At 25.6% G+C, this 20,359-nt stretch overlaps 1 protein-coding gene across 1 annotated transcript; it reads right to left on the bottom strand.

The window, feature by feature from the left end:
* Positions 1 to 625: 625 nt before the first annotated feature.
* GCG54_00003236 (FAD-linked oxidoreductase azaL) lies at positions 626 to 2,326 on the bottom strand (the record flags this gene model as incomplete). Its single annotated transcript, XM_045403311.1, has 5 exons — positions 626 to 890; positions 958 to 1,355; positions 1,408 to 1,799; positions 1,856 to 2,123; positions 2,180 to 2,326. Coding segments are annotated over 5 exons (1,470 nt in total), but the record flags the coding sequence as incomplete, so codon positions are not given.
* Positions 2,327 to 20,359: the final 18,033 nt, after the last annotated feature.

Genomic DNA, 20,359 nt, shown 5'->3' with positions numbered 1-20,359 from the left:
CTAGTTGTCCGGTTGAACTGGGGCCCTTCCGGATGGGTCTGCGTTCTTGATATTGCTTGCGGGGCCTTGATACACAGCAATGACTCGGGACCTTAACACACCCCCTACTATTGCTAGAACGATTGGCGAAGACCCGACACCATGGTAGTAAGATATTCCGGTTCTTGTGAGCACGTGGGGGATTTCTGTCGTTGTCCTCCAGTAGCGATGTTTGTAGAGGCTGCATTGCCGCCGGCATTGCTGTCTCGTTTGTGACGCGTCTCTCGTCGGCTCCCGCCCGCTGCTGCGTTTGCTCGCGGGGGAGATCGGGACATGGCACCCCTGGCGGTGGAGAGACAGCTTCCAGTCCGATTTCGCAATTCTCGAAAACACCGAGGCCGTCTGTGGATGTTGGGAATGGATTTGCTGTGGCGTTTGACATTGAATTGCGAGTGAGTTCAAGAGACTACATTCAGAAAGTAAGACCCTCCAAACATTGCCAAATATCAAGCGAACCAAAGGGTATTGTGTAGCCTTTGTGACGTTTGCAATTTGCATAAGGCGAATAGTATCTGTGCCATGTGGTATTCAAAACTCTATTCAATTGCCAAAGAAACTCAATCTCGCATATTCTAAACGAAACGCATTATTCCACCAATGGCTGGTACCAGCGAAACACATTATCGGGATCGTAAATCTTCTTCAACTCTCGCAACTTCTCCAACCTCCAGGGCTCGTAACCGTACAACGCCTCTGCGGGATCCTTCATCGTAGACGTCGTGTTGCCATAGTTGACATATTGCTGTAGTCGGCCGTATCCGGAAGTGGCGATGAATTCCTTCTTCCACTTATCCAGATGAGCTTCGAATGGTGCTCTGTTCTCCAGTTTGATCGGGGTAGCCATCAACATCCTGTTCAGACCACTGTCAGTTTCTTCTATTTCAACCGAACAAGCCCACTAGTACGGCTGCAACTCACAAGAAATGGTTCGATCCCCAACGCCAGGGGAAAGCTGTCGCCTCGTCCGGGAGCTCTCTGACCTTCTGGTGCGGCAGACACTCAAACATGGCTCCGAAGAAGCCCTTCCCAGCCCACTCCTCGTTCATAGACTTGACGCTCTCGAAGAACGCCTTGGTGGTCTTGAGATCGAACTTCTCGACGCAGGCGGCGCCCATCATCTTGTTCGGAGCCAGAGACCAGACCTCGGGCTTGCTAAGAACCTTGTTCTGTCCTTTGTATGTCGTCCAAGGGAGGTCTGCCCAGTTGGTCGTGACCTTGCCACTGTTCAGCACAGGATCGAGCTTCTCGAATCGGGCAACCCAGGGATCTGCGTTGGCTTCGTTCCCGGACCAGACAAGGTTGACGAGAATATGGTGCTAAGGCAGATAGTTAGAAACGCTCGAAGAATGGTGTAAGCCGGATTCTTACTTTTCTGCCGCCATCAGATTGGCGAATCCATAAGATGAAGATGGCCAGCTCGGCTGGCATTTCCTCGTGAACACTGTTCAGCGTCTCGAAGACAGCGTCACACTGGTCGACAGTGTACTCTAGATCCCAGGTGTAATGAATGCCCTTATTCGCCTGCGGGTAAACGCGGAACGTTGCCTCAAGCGCAATACCAAAGTTGTGACCGGCGCCGCGGATGGCCCAGAACAAATCGGGGTTTGTCTCTTCTGAGACCATCACGACGGTGCCATCGGCGAGAACTAGCTTGCAAGACACCATGTTGTCGTGCAAGAAACCGTACTTGCCCTGGAGCCGACCAAGTCCGGCCCCGAAAGCTACACCAATGACGCCCGTTGTAGGGCAAGATCCCACGTCTTTCCCCCGTTAGCGAGACTGAATAGCCTGTGATCGCGAAAATCAGAATACTTACTGACTTCCATCCCAACAGACTGGAGGAACTTGACAAACTCGTCCGTAATCACACCACCTCCCACCGTGACTTGTCGATTCTCAGCATCGAAGCTGAGCTTGTTCAACGATCGCATGTCGATGAGAATACCGTTCTTGAGGTGTCGCATCGTCGTCGTGACGGCATGGTGTCCGGAGCGCGGGGCAAACGGAACGCCCTTGCTTTTCGCGTACTTGACGATCTGGATTACATCGTCGTCACAACCCGGTGAGATGGATACCAGGTAAGTCTTGAATACTCATGTTAGCCGTTCTCCTTGATCAGAAGGCGAAGCTTTTGTCTTACCGGCCGCTCATAGTCAGTGAACCGCAAGTTCGACTTGTTGAAGCCCTCAGATTCAGGCCAGTGGAGGATCGCTTCAGCACTTAGCTTCGGCACTAGCTCTTGCTGGATGCTTTCTCTGTCTGACGCGGTGGTCATCTTTGAATTTTGTCTTGGCGTTCACGAAGTGACAGAGTGGTGATGAAGCTATCGAGAACGCACTCCGCCCAACACCGCGCTGAAGGAACTCTGAGACCGACCTCGGCGACGTCACATGCCTCCTACCCTGAGCTCCCCACCACGTTCCGTGACATGCTAGCTATCGTGAACAGCTACCCTGAGCTTGCAGACCCCACAGCCAAACGTCCCCTGTCTGGGGACCAGGGTCCCTTGGAGCGGAGTTCTCAACGGCAGAACCACTCCCCAGAGGTATCAGCTTGAACGCCCTCATGAAGATCTCAGACCGCACGTGGTGCCATCCACGTACTACAGTGCACCACTAAGGTAAATCCGCTAACCTCAGATTTTAGGGTTTTCATAGACGAAAGTTAGGCTAATTTAACCCTATACCCTCACTACTATATTAATAACTATATTAATTTTTTCCCTCTACTTACTTAGAATCCCCCTATAATTATAAATAATTATAGAGTTAAGCTTAATATCTTTTTACCCTCTCTATACTATATTCACTAAGTTTATTATAAATTAGGGTATACCTATTAACCTAAAGCTTTATTATCTATTTATTAAAAGCCTCTTCTTTAATAGTATCCTTATAAATAATATAGTAACTATACTCTTAGAGGAGGGTATAAATATAAGTAAAAGGATATTTAAATATTAACTTACTAACTAGAGATTATAGTACTATAATTAATATAATCTAGAATAAAAAGAGAATATACTTCTTATAATTAAGTATCTCTTCTACTAGTAGAATATAAAGGATAATTAGATCTTATAAGAACTTATTTACTAGGGATATAATACTTTATTATAGGAATAGTTAAAGAAAATATAATAAAAATATAATATAAAGTAATAATATTTTAATAAAAAAGAGAGAGCTAAAATTAAAGTAGTAATAATTAAGTTTATAGAGAAGGATCTATAGAAAATACTAGCTATCTTAAACTTTAAATAGAGCTACCTCTATTAATATATCTACTTTATAGCTAGTATTACTATTAGAAAAAACTAGATTTATAACTATTATATATAGATATTCCTAAATAAAGTAGCTTAATAATAAAAAAGTAATTAGTAATACTATATTAACTTTAAAATCCTTAGACCTAACTTCTTATAGTCTATAGATAGATATAAAAAGCTAAAAAGATTTAGTTTCTAGATTTATACCTATATTAATATATACTTAAGATATATTATATAGATCTATATTAAATGCTCTATAATAATAGTATTAAGTACTATAAAATAATATCTATATATAGTCTAAGCTTCTAGGATTTAACCTTTTCTTACTAAGGTAAACTATAAGAGTAAAACCTCTCTCTTTATAGGTATCTAAGTACTCCTTATAGAGGTTAATTAAATAAGAATTAAATATACTAATAGAGAAAGTAGAGCTTAAGTTTACTAATAAGGTAATTAAATATTATCTTATTATATCTAAATACTAAATATAAGTAATATTAGGATTAAGTTATAATAGAAGTTCTTATATATAAGCTTTAGTAACTAATAGATTATAAGTATTTTAACCCTCTTATAAAGTATTATTATTTTATACTAAATTAGTATTTTTTATTAGAAATAATTAATATTAAAGATTTTATTTTAGATAATATTATCTATTTAATTACTATATATACTATTTATAGTGATATAATATAAGAGGAAGTTACTAACTTTATAAACCTTTAGAACACTAAATATATATATAATTAAGGAAATTAAAACTATATTAAGTTAGGTTAACTAATAGATCTATATAATTTAACCTAAGAAAATAATAAATAAGGAGTTAAAATAGAAGTAGATTTTAAAGCTAATAAACTACTTACTAAGATAAGTAAATTACTAGAGGATATTAATATTAATTCTTTCCTTTTAGATAATACTAAGGATTAATATTAGTAATAATTAAATAAAATAAGTTTTAACCTAAATTCACTTAAGGATATAAATAACTAAAAATAGCCTTATATAGAGATATATCTAAAACTTTAAAATTAAGTTAAAACGCATATAATAATAGAATTATAACTAAAGCTTAACCTTATAGAGAAGCTAATAAGTAAAATAAAAAGATATATAAGTTATTACTATAATAAGCTACTTAATAAGAGATATTCTAATAGATATAAATAGCTTAAATTTCTAAATTAAAACCCTTTTAATATATTATATTAAAACTATCCTAACTTTATACTATTATAAAACCTTTATAGTAATAAGCTAGAACTAGATAAAATAAACGCTATAAATATAGTAGAAAATATACTACTATAGATAGATAACTAATTAATATCTTACTTCTACTTTAGGTTTATATAAAAACTATAAAGCTTAAACTTAAGTAAGTAAAAATACTTATTAAGGTGCTCCTTATTCTAATTATTAGAACGAGGGAGGAGGCTATTTAAAGTAGTAGAGTTATTTAAAATAATAAAGTTATTTAAAATAGTAAAGTTACTTAAAGTAATAAAGTTATTTAAAGTTATAGAGTTATTTAAAGTAATAGAGTAATCTAAAATAGTTAAGAAGTTTAAAATACTTAAAGGATTATTATTACTTAAGGGATTACTATTACTTAAAGGATTAGTAATAATCTTAAGAAGATTAAAAAGAGATAATAGAGATATAACTTCTTAGATATTATAAGGAGATCTTATTTATTAGGCATTTAAGCTTATTTTAAAGATTAATTATAAGTTATAATATTATTACTTCTTAAGCTATTTAAAGCTTTAGTATTTAGTATTAGAAGAATTAAAGTCTTTAATATTAAATATAGATTCCTTTTCTTACTTAATTAGTAGCTTAGTTAACTCCTACTTCCCTTAATAAGAGGTAGAAACTATATACCTAGATAAAAGTATTATAAAAGCTATATACCTAAATAAAAGTATAATAGAGGCTATATAATTATCCTCTACTTCTTTAATATCTAAGTAATAGAAGTAAAAATAAAACTAAAGAAGCTTACTATTCTTTTCCCCCTTCTTTAATATTAACTAATAGTCTCTAAATACTTTTAAAAAGATATTATAATCTTTAGATATACTAATAATAGATAGTCCTTTCCTTATATAAATATTAATAGTAAACTAAAATTCCTATTATTTATTAAATAGCTAAGTAGTAAGCCTTTTAATAGATAACTTAATAAACTAGAAAACTTAATCTTATAGAGTTAGAAGTATTTAAGTAATATAGTTAAATAGAGGTATTACTATACTATTTATTTATCTCTTAACTTAGCTTATAGTATTATAAATAAGAAGAAGACTTATAAATTAAATAGTAGTTTAAAAAGATAGGTATTTATATATTAGGTAGTAATTCCCTAAGTCTAACTTAGATATTAAGAATAATATATATAAAGCTAAGATCCTCCTTAGTTACTATAACCCCTCCTTTCTTCTAAGTAAGGATTTATAAAGACCTTTCTATAGATTTATTAATCTATTACTTTTAGTAATAGTTCTTAAAGTTTAATATTTAATTATAGTAAATAGGTTATATAATAGTTTAAGCTAGAGTAATAGCTAGTATAGATTAGCTATACTAAAAAAAGCTATTATATCTAAAACCTAGCTAAGTAGACCTATTTAGAATATTAATAGATTATACTAGTATATTATATAGGGTAGAAGGCCTATCTTAAGCCTTAGAAGACTACTAAATATAAGCTTTAGAGGGCTACTAAATATAAAACTTAAGTAGTCTCTTATTATTAATAACTAAGTTAATAATTTTAATAGAAATTAGTAATAATATTTAGCTATACTATAAGTAGTTATTAAAACTATAAGTAATAAGCTTATCCCTAATATTATAGTAAAGGTAACATTTAAAGTGTTTTAGATATTATATTTTATATATATAGGGTGCTATACTAGTGATACTAATATAATAATAGTAAGGGGGATAATATATTTAAAAAGAGAGGATTTAGTATTATTAAGGAGTAGAATAACTCTTAATTTAAGCTAAGATAAATAAAGATATATATATAGTTAGGTATATAGTTAGAGCGCCCCTTTCTAAATACTATTATATACTTATTATAAACCTCTTATACTTCTTAGTATAGTTTAAAATAGTATTTTAAGCTAATTTATTATAGTGTTAGTATATAAGAGAGATTAATTAAGATATTAAGTTAGTCTCTTTTATATCTACTATTTTATCTAATTAGGTATTCTACTATTTTAGAGCGCTATAAGCCTCTCTTAGTATTATAGTTTATATAGTAATAAAGTATAAGTTTACCTCTAAAGTTTAATAAATAGCCTTTTTTTTTAACTTAACTATAGCTTAACCTCTAAGTAATTACTTAAAATTACCTATAATTACCTATAATTATAGGTATTTATTTTAGTACTTACCTTATTTCAGTAAGGCTTAATAGGGTAATATAACCCTTCTATTAATATAAAGTAAACGCTTTATATTAGTTTCCCTAAGAACTACCTAATAGCTACTTATTACTATTACTAATATACTTATTAGTGCTTAATAAGCTAAGAAGAGGTAGCTACTTATTACTATTATAAGTACTCTTCTACTATAAAGTATTAAGAAGAGGTATTATCCTTAAGCCTCTACCTCTTATAAAGCTATTAAGGTAGCCTACTTATAGTATTTAATATATATAAGCTATTTAGAGGGGATTTATTTAGAGTTATAAAGTTAATAGGCTTAATATTTTTTAATAGTAAGATTAATAATAGGATATTTATTAAAGAACTAAATATACTTCTAAAAGTAATTATATAGGTAATAAAACGTACCTATAGAGCTCTTATAAGCTAGTAGTATATAAAGAGCTTTATAATATACTTTATAATAATATAAGTTAAAACTTTTATAATCTTAAGTATATTTATACTAAGTAGTTTAGTAATCTAGTAATATCTCTATCTATACCTAAGAATATCTAGCTATCCTCTTTACTTATATAAATTCTACTTATAAATATAATAACTAATATAGTAAACTAGAGGTATAATAGTAGGAATAATATATCTATTTATTATTATTACTATTATTACTATTATTAGCACTCTCTCTATCTTAGTAAGCCTTAATAATAGTTTACTTTATAACCTCTAGTAAGTACTTAACCTCCTAAAGCTTAATATTAGATATAGTAGTATAGTAATTATAGAGGGTTTAGTAGTTACTACCTTAGAAAGAGCTTATAATCTAAACTAAAGCATTAAAGTAGTAGTAGTAAGCTAAGCTTATAGTATTAATATTAAGCTAGCTTATACCTAAAGTAGTGCTAATATTATTAATATTAGGGGAGACTATAAAGGTCTAGCCACCTAGGCTAGAAGAGCTTAAGGATAGTTCAGCTAGACTAAGCTAAAAGGATAGAGAACCCTATAGAGATAAAGTATAAAACCCTCTATAATAAGAACTTAATAAGTATTTACTAAAGAGTTAGAAAAGAAGATCTTAAAAGAAGTAAGCAAAAATAATATAATAATATTATACCTACCTTTTAAATATTTCTTCTATTAATTTAACCTAACTATAGCTTATAGCCTCTAAATACCTTTATAATTCTTTTACTTCTACTTTACTTTAAGAAGGTTAGTAATAATAATAGTATTATATACTTAAATAACACTTACTAATTAGGCTAAAAAACTTATACTTAATATTTACTAAGCACTAAATAAGATAGCTTATATAAGCCTATATAGGGAAGATAACCTTAGTAAATAATTAGAGGATAATATAAGTTAATAAGGGGAGGTAAGAAGCTATACTTTAAGTAAAGCTAGAAGCCCTAAAGAGGATAAGCTACTTATACTAAATATTTACTAAAAGGATAATAAGTATATATAAGAGAATAAAAAATATAAAACCCCTCCCTATAGATTAAATAAGCTATAAGGCTAAATATTTATAGCTACTACTTATAAGCTAGCTTAAGCTAAAAGGCTAAATAAAGCTATTAGCTAAATGCTAATATAATAGATTATAACTATAATAGCTAACTAATATAAACTAATTACTACTATATTAAGTAACTAAATACTTACTAAATAGTTACTAAAGGTTTATAAGAAACCTCTAAACTATAATATAGCTTAACTTATTAGTAAATCTATTAGTATAAAAAGGGAAGATTAGCTTATTATAGTAGAAAAAGCTTATAAGTACTACTTTAGCTACTCTAATAATTAATATATCTAATAAGCTTTAAGTATAATAAAGTATACCTTATAAATAGAATAATAAACTTATTAGTAAATACTTATAGATATATTAAGGAAGTAAGTTAACTTTATATAAAAAGACTTTAGAGTTTTTATAAGAAGGTAGTATATAATACTTAAACTCTAAAAATAAAACTACTATAATACTTTAAAATAATACTACTAAAGGGATAATAAGAAACCTATTATATACTAAATTTATTAGAAGTCTATTGACTAAGCTTTTAATAAGCTAAATATAAGTAATATAAAAGCTTATATATTCTTTTAGGGTTTTATTAGAACCTTAAAAAATAAACTTTTTAAATAAAATATTAATTATACTAATATATATACTATAGCTTTATATATATAAAAACTATAGGAGATTTTAGAAAGGAGATATATAAAAAAGCTTACTAGCTATTCTAAGTTATATAAGTAACTATATTTAAGCTCTTTAGACTACTCTTATAAGAGTAGCTTATAACCCTCTTAGTTAATAGACCTAAAGGAGTACTATTTAGAAACCTTATCTTAGAATAATTACTTAGTAAACCTTTATATAGAGCTTAACTCTAATAGTAAGCTTTCTAATCTTTAGGAAACTTAATACTATAATTATAAGAAATATAAGTATATATCCCTTAATTATACTAAACTATATATATAGTCTATAAATAGTAACTAAAACTTAAACTTAAGATAGAGTAAGATTAATATTATTATAATCTCTTATATAAATAACACTAAAAACTTAAGAAATAAGTAGGTATAAAAGTAACCTTAAGAGGTATTATATTAGAAATCACTTTAATTCCTATAAAGTAAACTATTAAAAGTTAAGTAATTATACTTTAAGTATATAATAAAGTTAAACTATTAGTTAATATAGATATTTATATTATAATAAACCTTATATAAGAAAACCTTATTAAGAAACTCTCACTAAAAGAGGCTATTAATATTATAGCCTTAAAGCTAATAAACTTTTAAAAAAGATTAATACCTATTAGTAAAATTTATTAGCTTACCCTCTTCTTAATTAATAGCTAAAGCTATCTATAGAAGATTTAAAGAGTATTTATAGCTAGCCTATATCCTAAAGGAGTAAGAGATATCCTTCTATCTAATAACTTAATAAGTAGAGAAGGTATCTATATAGATACTTATACTTATACTTAATTATATAATTATATCTTACTCACTAAACTAAAAATAATAATATAAGAGATTATAGAAAATAGCTAAAAAGCCTATATAATATACTTAATAAGAGCTTTAGCCTTAAATAAAAAAGATATTAATACTTTAAGTAAAAGCTTATTAGATAAAAAGTATAAGAAGAATATCCCTAAAAAACTTAAACCCTTTACTAATATTTTTAATAAAGAAAATATAAAAAAAGTCCCTAAATTAAAAAGAGTAATATATTATATTAAGCTAAAACTTAATAAAAAGCCTCTATATAAGCTAATATACCTTATATTAGCAGAATAGCTATAAACCCTTACTAAATATATTTAAGAAATAGAGATAGCTAGATATATTTACTACTTAACTAACTCTACTAAAATATTAGTCCTATTTATACTTAAAAAAGATAATAGCTTATAGTTATATATAAATTATAGAAAACTAAATAAAATTATAATAAAAAACTAATACCTTCTACTACTAATTAATAAGCTCTTAAATAAACTTATTAGTATAAAGTTTATTTCTAAAATTAATTTAAGTGAGGTATATTATAGAATTATAATTAATAAAGTAAATAGATAAAAAACTATATTTAAAACCTAATATAAATACTTTAAATATATAATAATACTATTTAAGCTTATAAATACTCTAATAACCTTCTAAATATATATTTATTAAATACTTACTAACCTTTTAGATACTTATTATATTATATACCTAAATAATATCTTAATCTATTTAGATACTAAAGAGTAATATATTAAAAACCTCTATATAGTCTTATATTACCTAAAAGCTATTAAGCTATTTATAAAACTAAAGAAATATAACTTCTACTAAATAGAAATAAATTTCTTTAGGTTTTATATTACCTAAAATAATATTAAAATAAACCTAAATAGAATCTAAGTAGTTACTAAATAGCTAAAACTAAAATCCTTTAAAGATATCTAAGTTTTCTTTAATTTTTATAATTTTTACTATAAATTTATTACTAAATACTCCTATATTATAGCTCTTATAAATAGTACACTAAAAGGAAGTTAAAATAATATAAAGTTAAGAACTTTTATTTAGATAAAGGAGATATAGACTATATTTAAGATACTTTAGAGAGTATTTACTAAAGCTTTAATATTAAGATATTATAACTTAATACTAAAAACTAAAGTTAAGACTAATATATCCACTTAGGTAGTATCTAGTATACTTTTATAGAAATATAATACTATTTAGTATCTAATAACCTTCTAATTAAGGAAGCTTTTAGATATAGAAAGACACTAAGCTATAAGGTAATAAGAGCTCCTTACTATTATAGAAAGTTTAAATTACTAAGTATAATACCTCTAAAAGCTCCTTAAGAAATTCTTAGTACTTATAGACTATATAGTACTAAAGGAAGTACTTATTATACCTATATATAATATTTATAGAAAACTTATATAATAAGTTTACTACTTATTAATATTTAATTTTAAAATCTAATATAAATTAGGAGTTATTAATCTAATAGATAAACTATTATAATACCCTAACTATATAGTAGAAAACTTTAAAGTAGATAATATACTCCCTACTTTTAAGAAGAAGCTAGGATTTATTAGCTAGCTATTAGTAATAACTTACTAATATATCACTAAACTTAAAGGAATTATAGCTACTATAAGAACTTATATCTAAGCTATTTAGTAAAATATATAAGAACCTTACTAGAAAACTAGCTTTAAAGTTAAAAGATCCTCACCTTTAAATTAGTACTACCTTATAAAAAGTACTAATAAGTTACTATATTAAAGTATATATATTAATATTATTACCTACTTAAAATTATATATAAATACTATACTAACTACTCTATAAAAAGATAGCAATATACTAAAAAACTTAGGGGGAGCTAAAATTATTATACTAAAGTAATATATCCTATATACTATAATAAGGGAGCTTATTTAGGATAAAATAGTATATATATTATAACTAAGTATAAATCTTAAATAAATAATTAGAGGACTATAAACTAAAAACTACTTCTATAGAGAACTTATAACTAAGGTTTACTAAAATACTAAAGAATATTAAAAGTACTAACTTAATAAGAATAATATCTTTTAGTTTAAAAGAAGACTTATTATCTTAGAAGAGGGATCCCTCTACTATAAAATCCTAAAAAACTATTATAATACACTTAGATTAAAGTATATAGAGGTAAATAAAATAGTAAAGCTAATCTTATAAAAATTCTATTAGCTATACCTAATAGAGGATATATAGTAATATATTACTAAATACCTATATTACTAAAGAGTATATATACTATAGTATAAGCTATATAGACTACTATAAACACTAGAATTATTAATATACCTATTTTAATAGATTTCCTTAAACTTCTTAACTAGCTTACTAGAGAGTTACTAAAATAATAGGATTATATATAATATAATCTTAGTAGTTATATATTAAATAACTAAAATAGTATAATTTCTAGTAATAACTAAGTAATTAAATATTATAAGTTTAGTAAAGATCTTATATTAAGAGATTAAATACTAATATAGTATACCTAAAGCTATTATTAGTAATTAAAATAAGTTAATTACTAGCTAGTTCTAGTAAAATTAGATTAAAACTTAAGATATAAAAAGATATATCTCTACTATATAATATCTATAAATAGATAGCTAAACTAAAAGAATATACTAAACCCTAATTATATACCTCTTAAAGTTTAATAAAAACTTATATAACTAATAAGTAATATAACTAATTAAAGCTAAATTCTTATATAATAATAGCAGATATACTATTATTAATATATTACTATTTAAAACCCTTATAGGTTACTACCTTTAAATAATTAATTACTACCTATTAAGTATTAAAATTAGAACCTAAAAGGTTAATAAAAAGCTTAAGAAGCTAATAGAGGTTTACTAAAAGATAGCTAAAAATTAGTAATATATAATAAAAATATAAGCTAAAAATATAAATATTAAAAAGAAAGTATAATTATATAAAGTTAGAGATATTATAAAGCTCTTAATAAAAAACTTCTACTTTATAAAAGGTTAATAAAAACTTACCCTATAATTTATTCTTATACTAATTATAGAAGTTATAAGCCTTAATACCTATAAAGTATAGCTCCTAAAAAAATATAATAAAGTATATAATATCTTTTTAGTTACTCTATTAGAGCTATAATATAGCTAAAAGCTTACTAAAAGATAGCTTCTAAACTTAAAAGAGAACTCTAAAAAATAAGAAATTAAAGATATTATATTATAAAAAGATATACTAATAGGCCCCCTATATTTAGTTAAGTAAAAAGGCTAACTAATAGAATATAATACCTAGAAGCCTAAAGAATATTTAGTAAATACTTTATAAATCCTTATAGGATTTAAGAAATAATAATATAAGTTATATTATAAATAGAATAATAAGTAATATAGAGAAATAAAGAAAAGTTAATTAATTATAGAAAAACTCTAAAAAAAATTACTCTTAAAAGTAATATATAAACCTAGAGGTATCTAACTAAAAACTTTAAAGAAAAGCTATTATATACTTACTAAAGATCTACTAAAAACTACTAAGGATTATCCTCTAAGTTACTTAAATCCTCACTAGTATTATTACTATTAGGATTAATATCTATATTATTCTTACTATTACTACTTTTACCCTCTAATAACTTATCCTCCTCTCTAGAGCTAATAAGATTCTTATAAATACTTATAGAGGAAATACTAATATCCTTATAAGTATTAAGTTAGGGAATAAAACTAAAGCTAATATATTTAAAAATTATAACTAAAGTATATTTATAAGAATTATAAAGTATCTAAGAAACTTAAACTTTAGAGGGATCTTAAGTAAGTAAGCTAGATATATAAAGGTTATTACTTAAGAGATACTTCTCTAGGATATTATTAAACTTATTAAAGAACTAAGCTTAATTAAAGATATAGCTCTTATCTTAGAAGTATTAAAGTAAAGTATTTTTAAACTAAAAATAAGTCTATTTAATAAAGTCCTTATCCTTTTTTTAGTAAGTATTCTATAAAGAAACTATTAGCTATTAAAAAAAAACCTAATCTAAGAGATTATATACCTTAAACTAAATCTTAAGATATACTTAAGTATAATTAGTAGTAATCTCTTTAGTATTTATTTATAATAGTTAATTATTATACTACTTAAAGTTAAGCTAAAACTTAATAAAATTTATTAATTACTTATAAAGTAATAAGAGAAACACCTAACTATTTATAATTATAATATATATATAGTAAATCTTATACTAATAATACTTATTAGCTTTAATTTAAGCAGTATAACACTTTATTTAATTCTAAAAAACTTAAATACTATTAACTAAGTAATTAAAGATCTAGTTATACTAATAGTTAGTCTAATACTTTAGTAAAAGGTTACTAAATACTTACCTTATAATACTTAATACTATATAAATAATATATCTAATAGGTAGTATCACTTATATTAGTATAAGTATATATTACTCTAGTAGTTTAATAAAGCTATAAGGTATAAGAGATATAAAGCTTACTGCTACTTAATTAGTTATACTAATAAGTACTACTATTCTTTATTAAGTTATTAAGCTTATATAACGCTAAAATATAAGTAATTAAGGTTTTAATACTTATAATAATTAGATATAAAAATAATATTAGAAGGGGAAAGCTTTATAAAAACTTAATAAAGCTTTATAAAATATAAAAGTTATTATAATATAATATAATAAAGAGGAAAAAAAAAACTAACCTTAAATAGGAAAAAAGGTACTACTTTATAAATAGATATAAAGTATTATTAAATAGTTAGAGAAGTAGTTATAACTTTAGATAGAAAGAATAATAGTTATTTACTATAATAAGTACTATTAAAGTGAAAAAATAAATATAGTGAATTAATAATAGTAGTTACTATTTAATATTCTAAATAGCTTTATAATATACTTATTTTAGAAGGGGGATAAATAAAATAAATAGGATAAAAAAATAAAGTTATTATAAAACTATTATTTAGAGAGGGTTTATTAAGTAAAGAATAAAATATCTATAAGTAAAGAATATAAAACTTACTAAAGATAATTTCTTTCTTTAAGGAATAAAAGAGACCCCTAATAAAATCTTATTTAGTAGATAATAATAATACTAAGAGATAAGGAAACCTTAGTAAATATATAGTAGATAACTACTATATAGATAATAGAGATAACTTATAATAATAATAGTAATTATAAAAAAACTTATTATAAATAATAGAGGTTCTTACTTACTATTAATCCTATTCTATAATAAGGACTACTATAATTAGAAGGGGGATAATTATAAGGGTTTAACTATTTAGACTAGAAGGGTTTAGGGATAGTTTAGCTAGATTAAGCTAAAAGGATAGAGAACCTTATAGAGATAGGGTATAGAACCCTCTATAGCGAGGATTTAGTAAGTACTTACTAAAGAGTTAGAAAAGAAGATTTTAGAAGAAGTAAATAAAAGTAGTATAATAATACTATACCTACTTTTTAGGTACTTCTTCTATTAGTTTAATCTAACTATAGCCTATAGCCCCTAAATACCTTTATAGAGACCTATTAGCTATACTTCTTAGAGGTAATAGGAGTAACTTACTCACCTTTACCTACTAAAGTTAGTATTTAAAATATTAAACTATTAGTAGTTAAATATATAAAAAGAGTAATTATTACCTTAGCTATTATAGTAGTAGTTAGTATATATACTAGAAGTAATACTATCTTTATTATTAAGAGGTAGAATATATCTAACCTATATACTTTTACCCTTACTATACTTAATATAAATATTCTTAGCTTTATTACTATTAATCTAAATTATTATTATAATAGTATTATAGTAACTTTTACTCTTCTTAAACTTATTATTTATCTTAGTATTAATCTTAGTATTATATTAGATAGAGGTATTAATAAGATTATTTATAATACCTTTAGTAAGCTTCTAGAAGTTTTTAATAAAACCCTTTATATAGATATACTTCTAAATAGCTATAATTCTTTTATTAGTATATAATATATAATAAATAAATAGAAAAAGATATATTCTTAAGAACTTTAGTCTAAGTTAAAGCTTAAGAAGAGGATACCTTTATAAACTTCTAAGTAGTAATAGTCTTCTATTAATAAGAAGGAGTAGACTTAGTAGCTTTATTATTATCTTACTTCTAAAAGAAGTACTTCTTATATACCTATTTAATTATAAGCTTTCTAGTACTAAGACTAATAAAGTAAGAAGGTACCTATTCTAAAGATTTAAAAATATTATTATAGTTATACTAATTAGCTATCTTTTCTATTAAAACTACTATTATTAATATAATATAGGATATATTCTAAAGAAGGATTAATAAATCTTTTTTAAGTTCTAAAAGAAATAAATAGAATTAGTCTATTATAGTAAATATAAAGTAGGGTAGTCTACTATAGTAAATATAAAGTTAAGTAGAGAGAAGGTAAATATTAAAGAGAAAGTAAAATAATATTAAATATAAATATAATAAGAGTATATATATACTAGAGAAAATATAAAGATAATAAAGAAAGTAAGAGTATTATTAGATATTATAGTTTTTTTTAGGAAGAATAGAATAGAAAGTACTTTTAAGATAATATCTTTTATTATATAAAATATATTAATATAATATATAAAGAGGTAGGCTATAATAAACTATTCTACCTAAATATTTTATATTTATTATATAAAGTAATCTTTAATATTCTATAAATAGTATTAATAAGGTATTTATTTAGTTTTAGTATTTAACTAAAGCTACTTACTGATTCTACTTATAACTTAATAGCTTTTAACTATTTTAGATACTTAACTATATTTAAAGTTATAATTAAGTAATAGATATATATAAAAGATATACCTTTTTTTCCTCTTTTAAATAATACTATATATACTCTATTTATAGGAATATTAGAAATATTATAATAGTTTCTAGTTATTTATATAAAGGTTTATTTTCTACTTACTTACTATTATTTCCTTTCTCCTCTTATAAATATACTATTAAAAATAAAACTAATAGATTTAAAATCCTTTCCCTATCTCTATAATATCTAATACTATCTTTACTAATATTAGCTTTAATAATATACTTTTTATAAGAATAAATAAACTAAGTAGTAGAGTAGTATTAGTAAGCTATAGCTAATAATACTAATACTTTAGAAGAAAGGCTATAAGTAGTTCTTCTATAAGGAGTATTCCTCTAAGTATTAGAAACTATATTAATACTATATTTAAACTTAAAAGGTCTAAGTAGATAAGTTACTTTATACTTCCTCTATTTAAGTTATAATATAATAGAGGATAATATAAATAGCTTTATTACTACTTAATATTATAATCTCTAATAAGTTACTATAAAGTTACTTTAGATAGTAGAGCTTACTAGCACTAAATAGTAGTATAATAACTAATTTATAAAACTAGCTAGTATTTTATAGTAAGTTTAAATTATTTATACCTAATATATAAGCTTATTATTATTATTACTATTACTCTATATAAAACTCTATTTCCCTCTCTAATAAATACTCTTCCTCTAGTTTAATAGCTTTCTCTTCTTTTAAAGAGTAAATAATACTCTTTTATAAAACTTCTAAGTAATCTTTTTAGTATAAAATACTTTATAATACTAAGAGTGAGGATATTAAATTTATAAGGTGAAATTTTAATAAAGTTAATAGTATATTAATATATAATAACCTCTAAGTAGCTAATATAGTTAGTATAGCCTTTTAGTATAGCTTTTTAGTATAAAGTAGTTAGCTTAAAAGGTAAGTATTTCTTTACTTATTTATCTTACTGAGGAGCCCCTTTTTATAAGAGAAGAGGCTTATAAACTTTTTTCTCACTTAGCCTATTTATACTTATACTATTATTCCTACTTAAAGATAAAGATACTAATACTATAGTTAAAGAAGCTAATCCTATTATTATTATCTTTATTATTATTATTATTAATAACTAGTTTTAATATAGCTTTTTAGTATAAAGTAGCTAGCTTAAAAAGTAAGTACTTTTTTAGTTTTATTATATTTACTATTATAATATAGCTAGTTTTTAACCTCTACGCCTAAGTAACTATTATTAGAGATAAATAAGTAAATAAGATTTCCCTATAACTATAATAATTTCTATAAGATTTCTTAAGTAGAATTTAAAACTTATTAAATAGATTTAATTAAAAACTTTCGCTAAGGATATATATATTTAGTCTTAATTATTAATACTAATAGCTTTCTCTAGTATAATACCTAAGAATTAGACTAGGTTTTAGATAATTCTACCTAAATTAGTAAATATTATTATATTATAGGAATTTATAAATAAAATTATAAGCTTTCTTAAGAAGTATAATAAAAACTTAGTAGAAGCTATATTAACCTCTTAATTAAATTTATAGTATAGCTATAGCTCTCTTTATATAACCTAACTATATAATACTCTCTAGTTAATATAGAATAAACTAAGTAATTATATATAATTACTTATAGTTATTATTATCCTTATTATCTTTATTATCTTTATTACCCTTATTATTCTCACTATCCTTATTATCCTTATTATCTTTATTATCTTTATTATCCTTATTATCCTTATTATCCTTATTATTCTTATTATCCTTATTATTATTACTCTAAATAGCTTAAACTAAAGTTAAGTAATTATATATAATTACTTAACCTCTTAAGGTATTAATTTATACTTATATTAAGGCTAAAGAGTATCCCTTTTAGATAAATATATCTAGAGAAGTTCTTAAATAGAAAGATTACTTTATTCTATTCTACTTATAAACCTCTTTTCTAGATATCTTCTACTATAGATAACTTTTATAATTAGATATTTAATTATTTTAATCACCTTAATTTACTCTTTCTAATAGTGAAATCACTAACTATAAAAGTTAATTACTTATAAAGTTATAAAGAGTTAAAGTTTCTATATCTAAATAATTCCTTTAGTAGATACTTTATAGTTATTTATATTATTATAAAGTAATATTAAGGAAGTATATATAAAGAGTATATATAAAGTATCTCTAAGGATATAATACTACTTTAGAAGTAATATTTTATTTTAACTAAAATAAAACAAAAGATTAATTAAAAAAGTAAAAAATTAATTTAATAGAATAAATCTATTAAATTAATCTTAAGGAATAAGCTAGAAATTAATAAGATCTTAAATCTAACCTTATTATAATTAGTAGATAGAGGATAAGTAAGTCTAAAAACTTTTATAAAATAACTATAACCTAATAAATAATATTTAGTTTTTAGATATAAGCTAATTAAAAGAGAATAGATAATATATACTTAGTTTTAATATATAAATTAGTATACTTAGTTTTTAGATATAAATTAGTACTTCTAATTAAGATATAGTAAGTTAGAACTAAAGTAATTATTATAGTATACTATACTATTTTTAGAGTTTAAATAGTAACCCTCTAAAATTATTAACTCTAGAGACTTATTAATTTTATTAATAGAAAGTAATACTAACTAGACTAAATAGCTATCTAATTCTATCCTATAAAGAGTATCTATTAATAATTTATTATTAAAGTAAGTATATAAAGAGTATTAAGTATAATAGAGTATAAAATAGAATAAAAAAGCAATATAGGAAAGTATAAGTAATAAAAGTATATTAGGATAGAGCTATAAACTTATAATTACTACTTTAGGATAGGAATAGCTTTAGGTATAATTATAATTATTCACCTATAATTATATATAATTATAGGGTTAAAGTTAGGTTAACTTCAACCTATATTAATTAATTTAAATAAGGTGTAGGGTTAAGTCGGCCTAACTTTCGTCCGTAGAACCCCAAAACCAGCGGTTAGCAGATCTACCTTAGTGGTGCACCATAGTCAGCCAATGAGCTTCTTGATCCTTCACGAACGGCGGTTCGGTACTTGAACAGCCAAGCACGGGGTTGGTGAGCTTGTTTTCCAAACAAGCATTGACTCGTGCACCGCGCGACGGGTCTCTTCAGGGATTGCTGGTAGAATAAGCTTTTTTCGTGCAGCTGAACACCCTATATTTGGATCAAATCGGCCGGCATTCAGGGGTATGGTGATGGCAGCCAGGGGCTCCCCGGTCACCGATCCGCGTATGCAACGCCGGTTTGGCGAACTTTTGAGAGGGACTCGTTATCGTGTTCCTTCTCGAACCCATCTACACTATGCGGGGCGCCAGGAACGTGCCGTGATTTCGTCACGTCATTGGCAGATGGTCTTCGGAGTTGATCATCATCCTTGTCGGGGGCCAGCTGTCTGTGCTCCGTGTTGTCTTGAAGAATGCCATGGGGCGTGTCATTACGGGGAGAGCTCCGAAGAACTGCCAGCTTGGCCCACGCGTTCTTGGGAAGAGATCGAGAATCCAGTTTCTGTAGCTGTCTGGCTTTCTCAACTTGCCATTGAAGCTAAGCTCGTTGAGACTGAGATCGAGAAGTCGTCATTCTTGGTCAATTCTTGGTCAATCCGGCGACTGTAAGCCATC

Source organism: Colletotrichum gloeosporioides (assembly GCF_011800055.1).
Source record: "Colletotrichum gloeosporioides strain Lc1 chromosome Unknown consensus_63, whole genome shotgun sequence".
Lineage (NCBI taxonomy): Eukaryota > Fungi > Ascomycota > Sordariomycetes > Glomerellales > Glomerellaceae > Colletotrichum > Colletotrichum gloeosporioides.
Note: the sequence above shows the minus strand (reverse complement) of the source record. Positions and strands in the feature narration are given on the sequence as shown.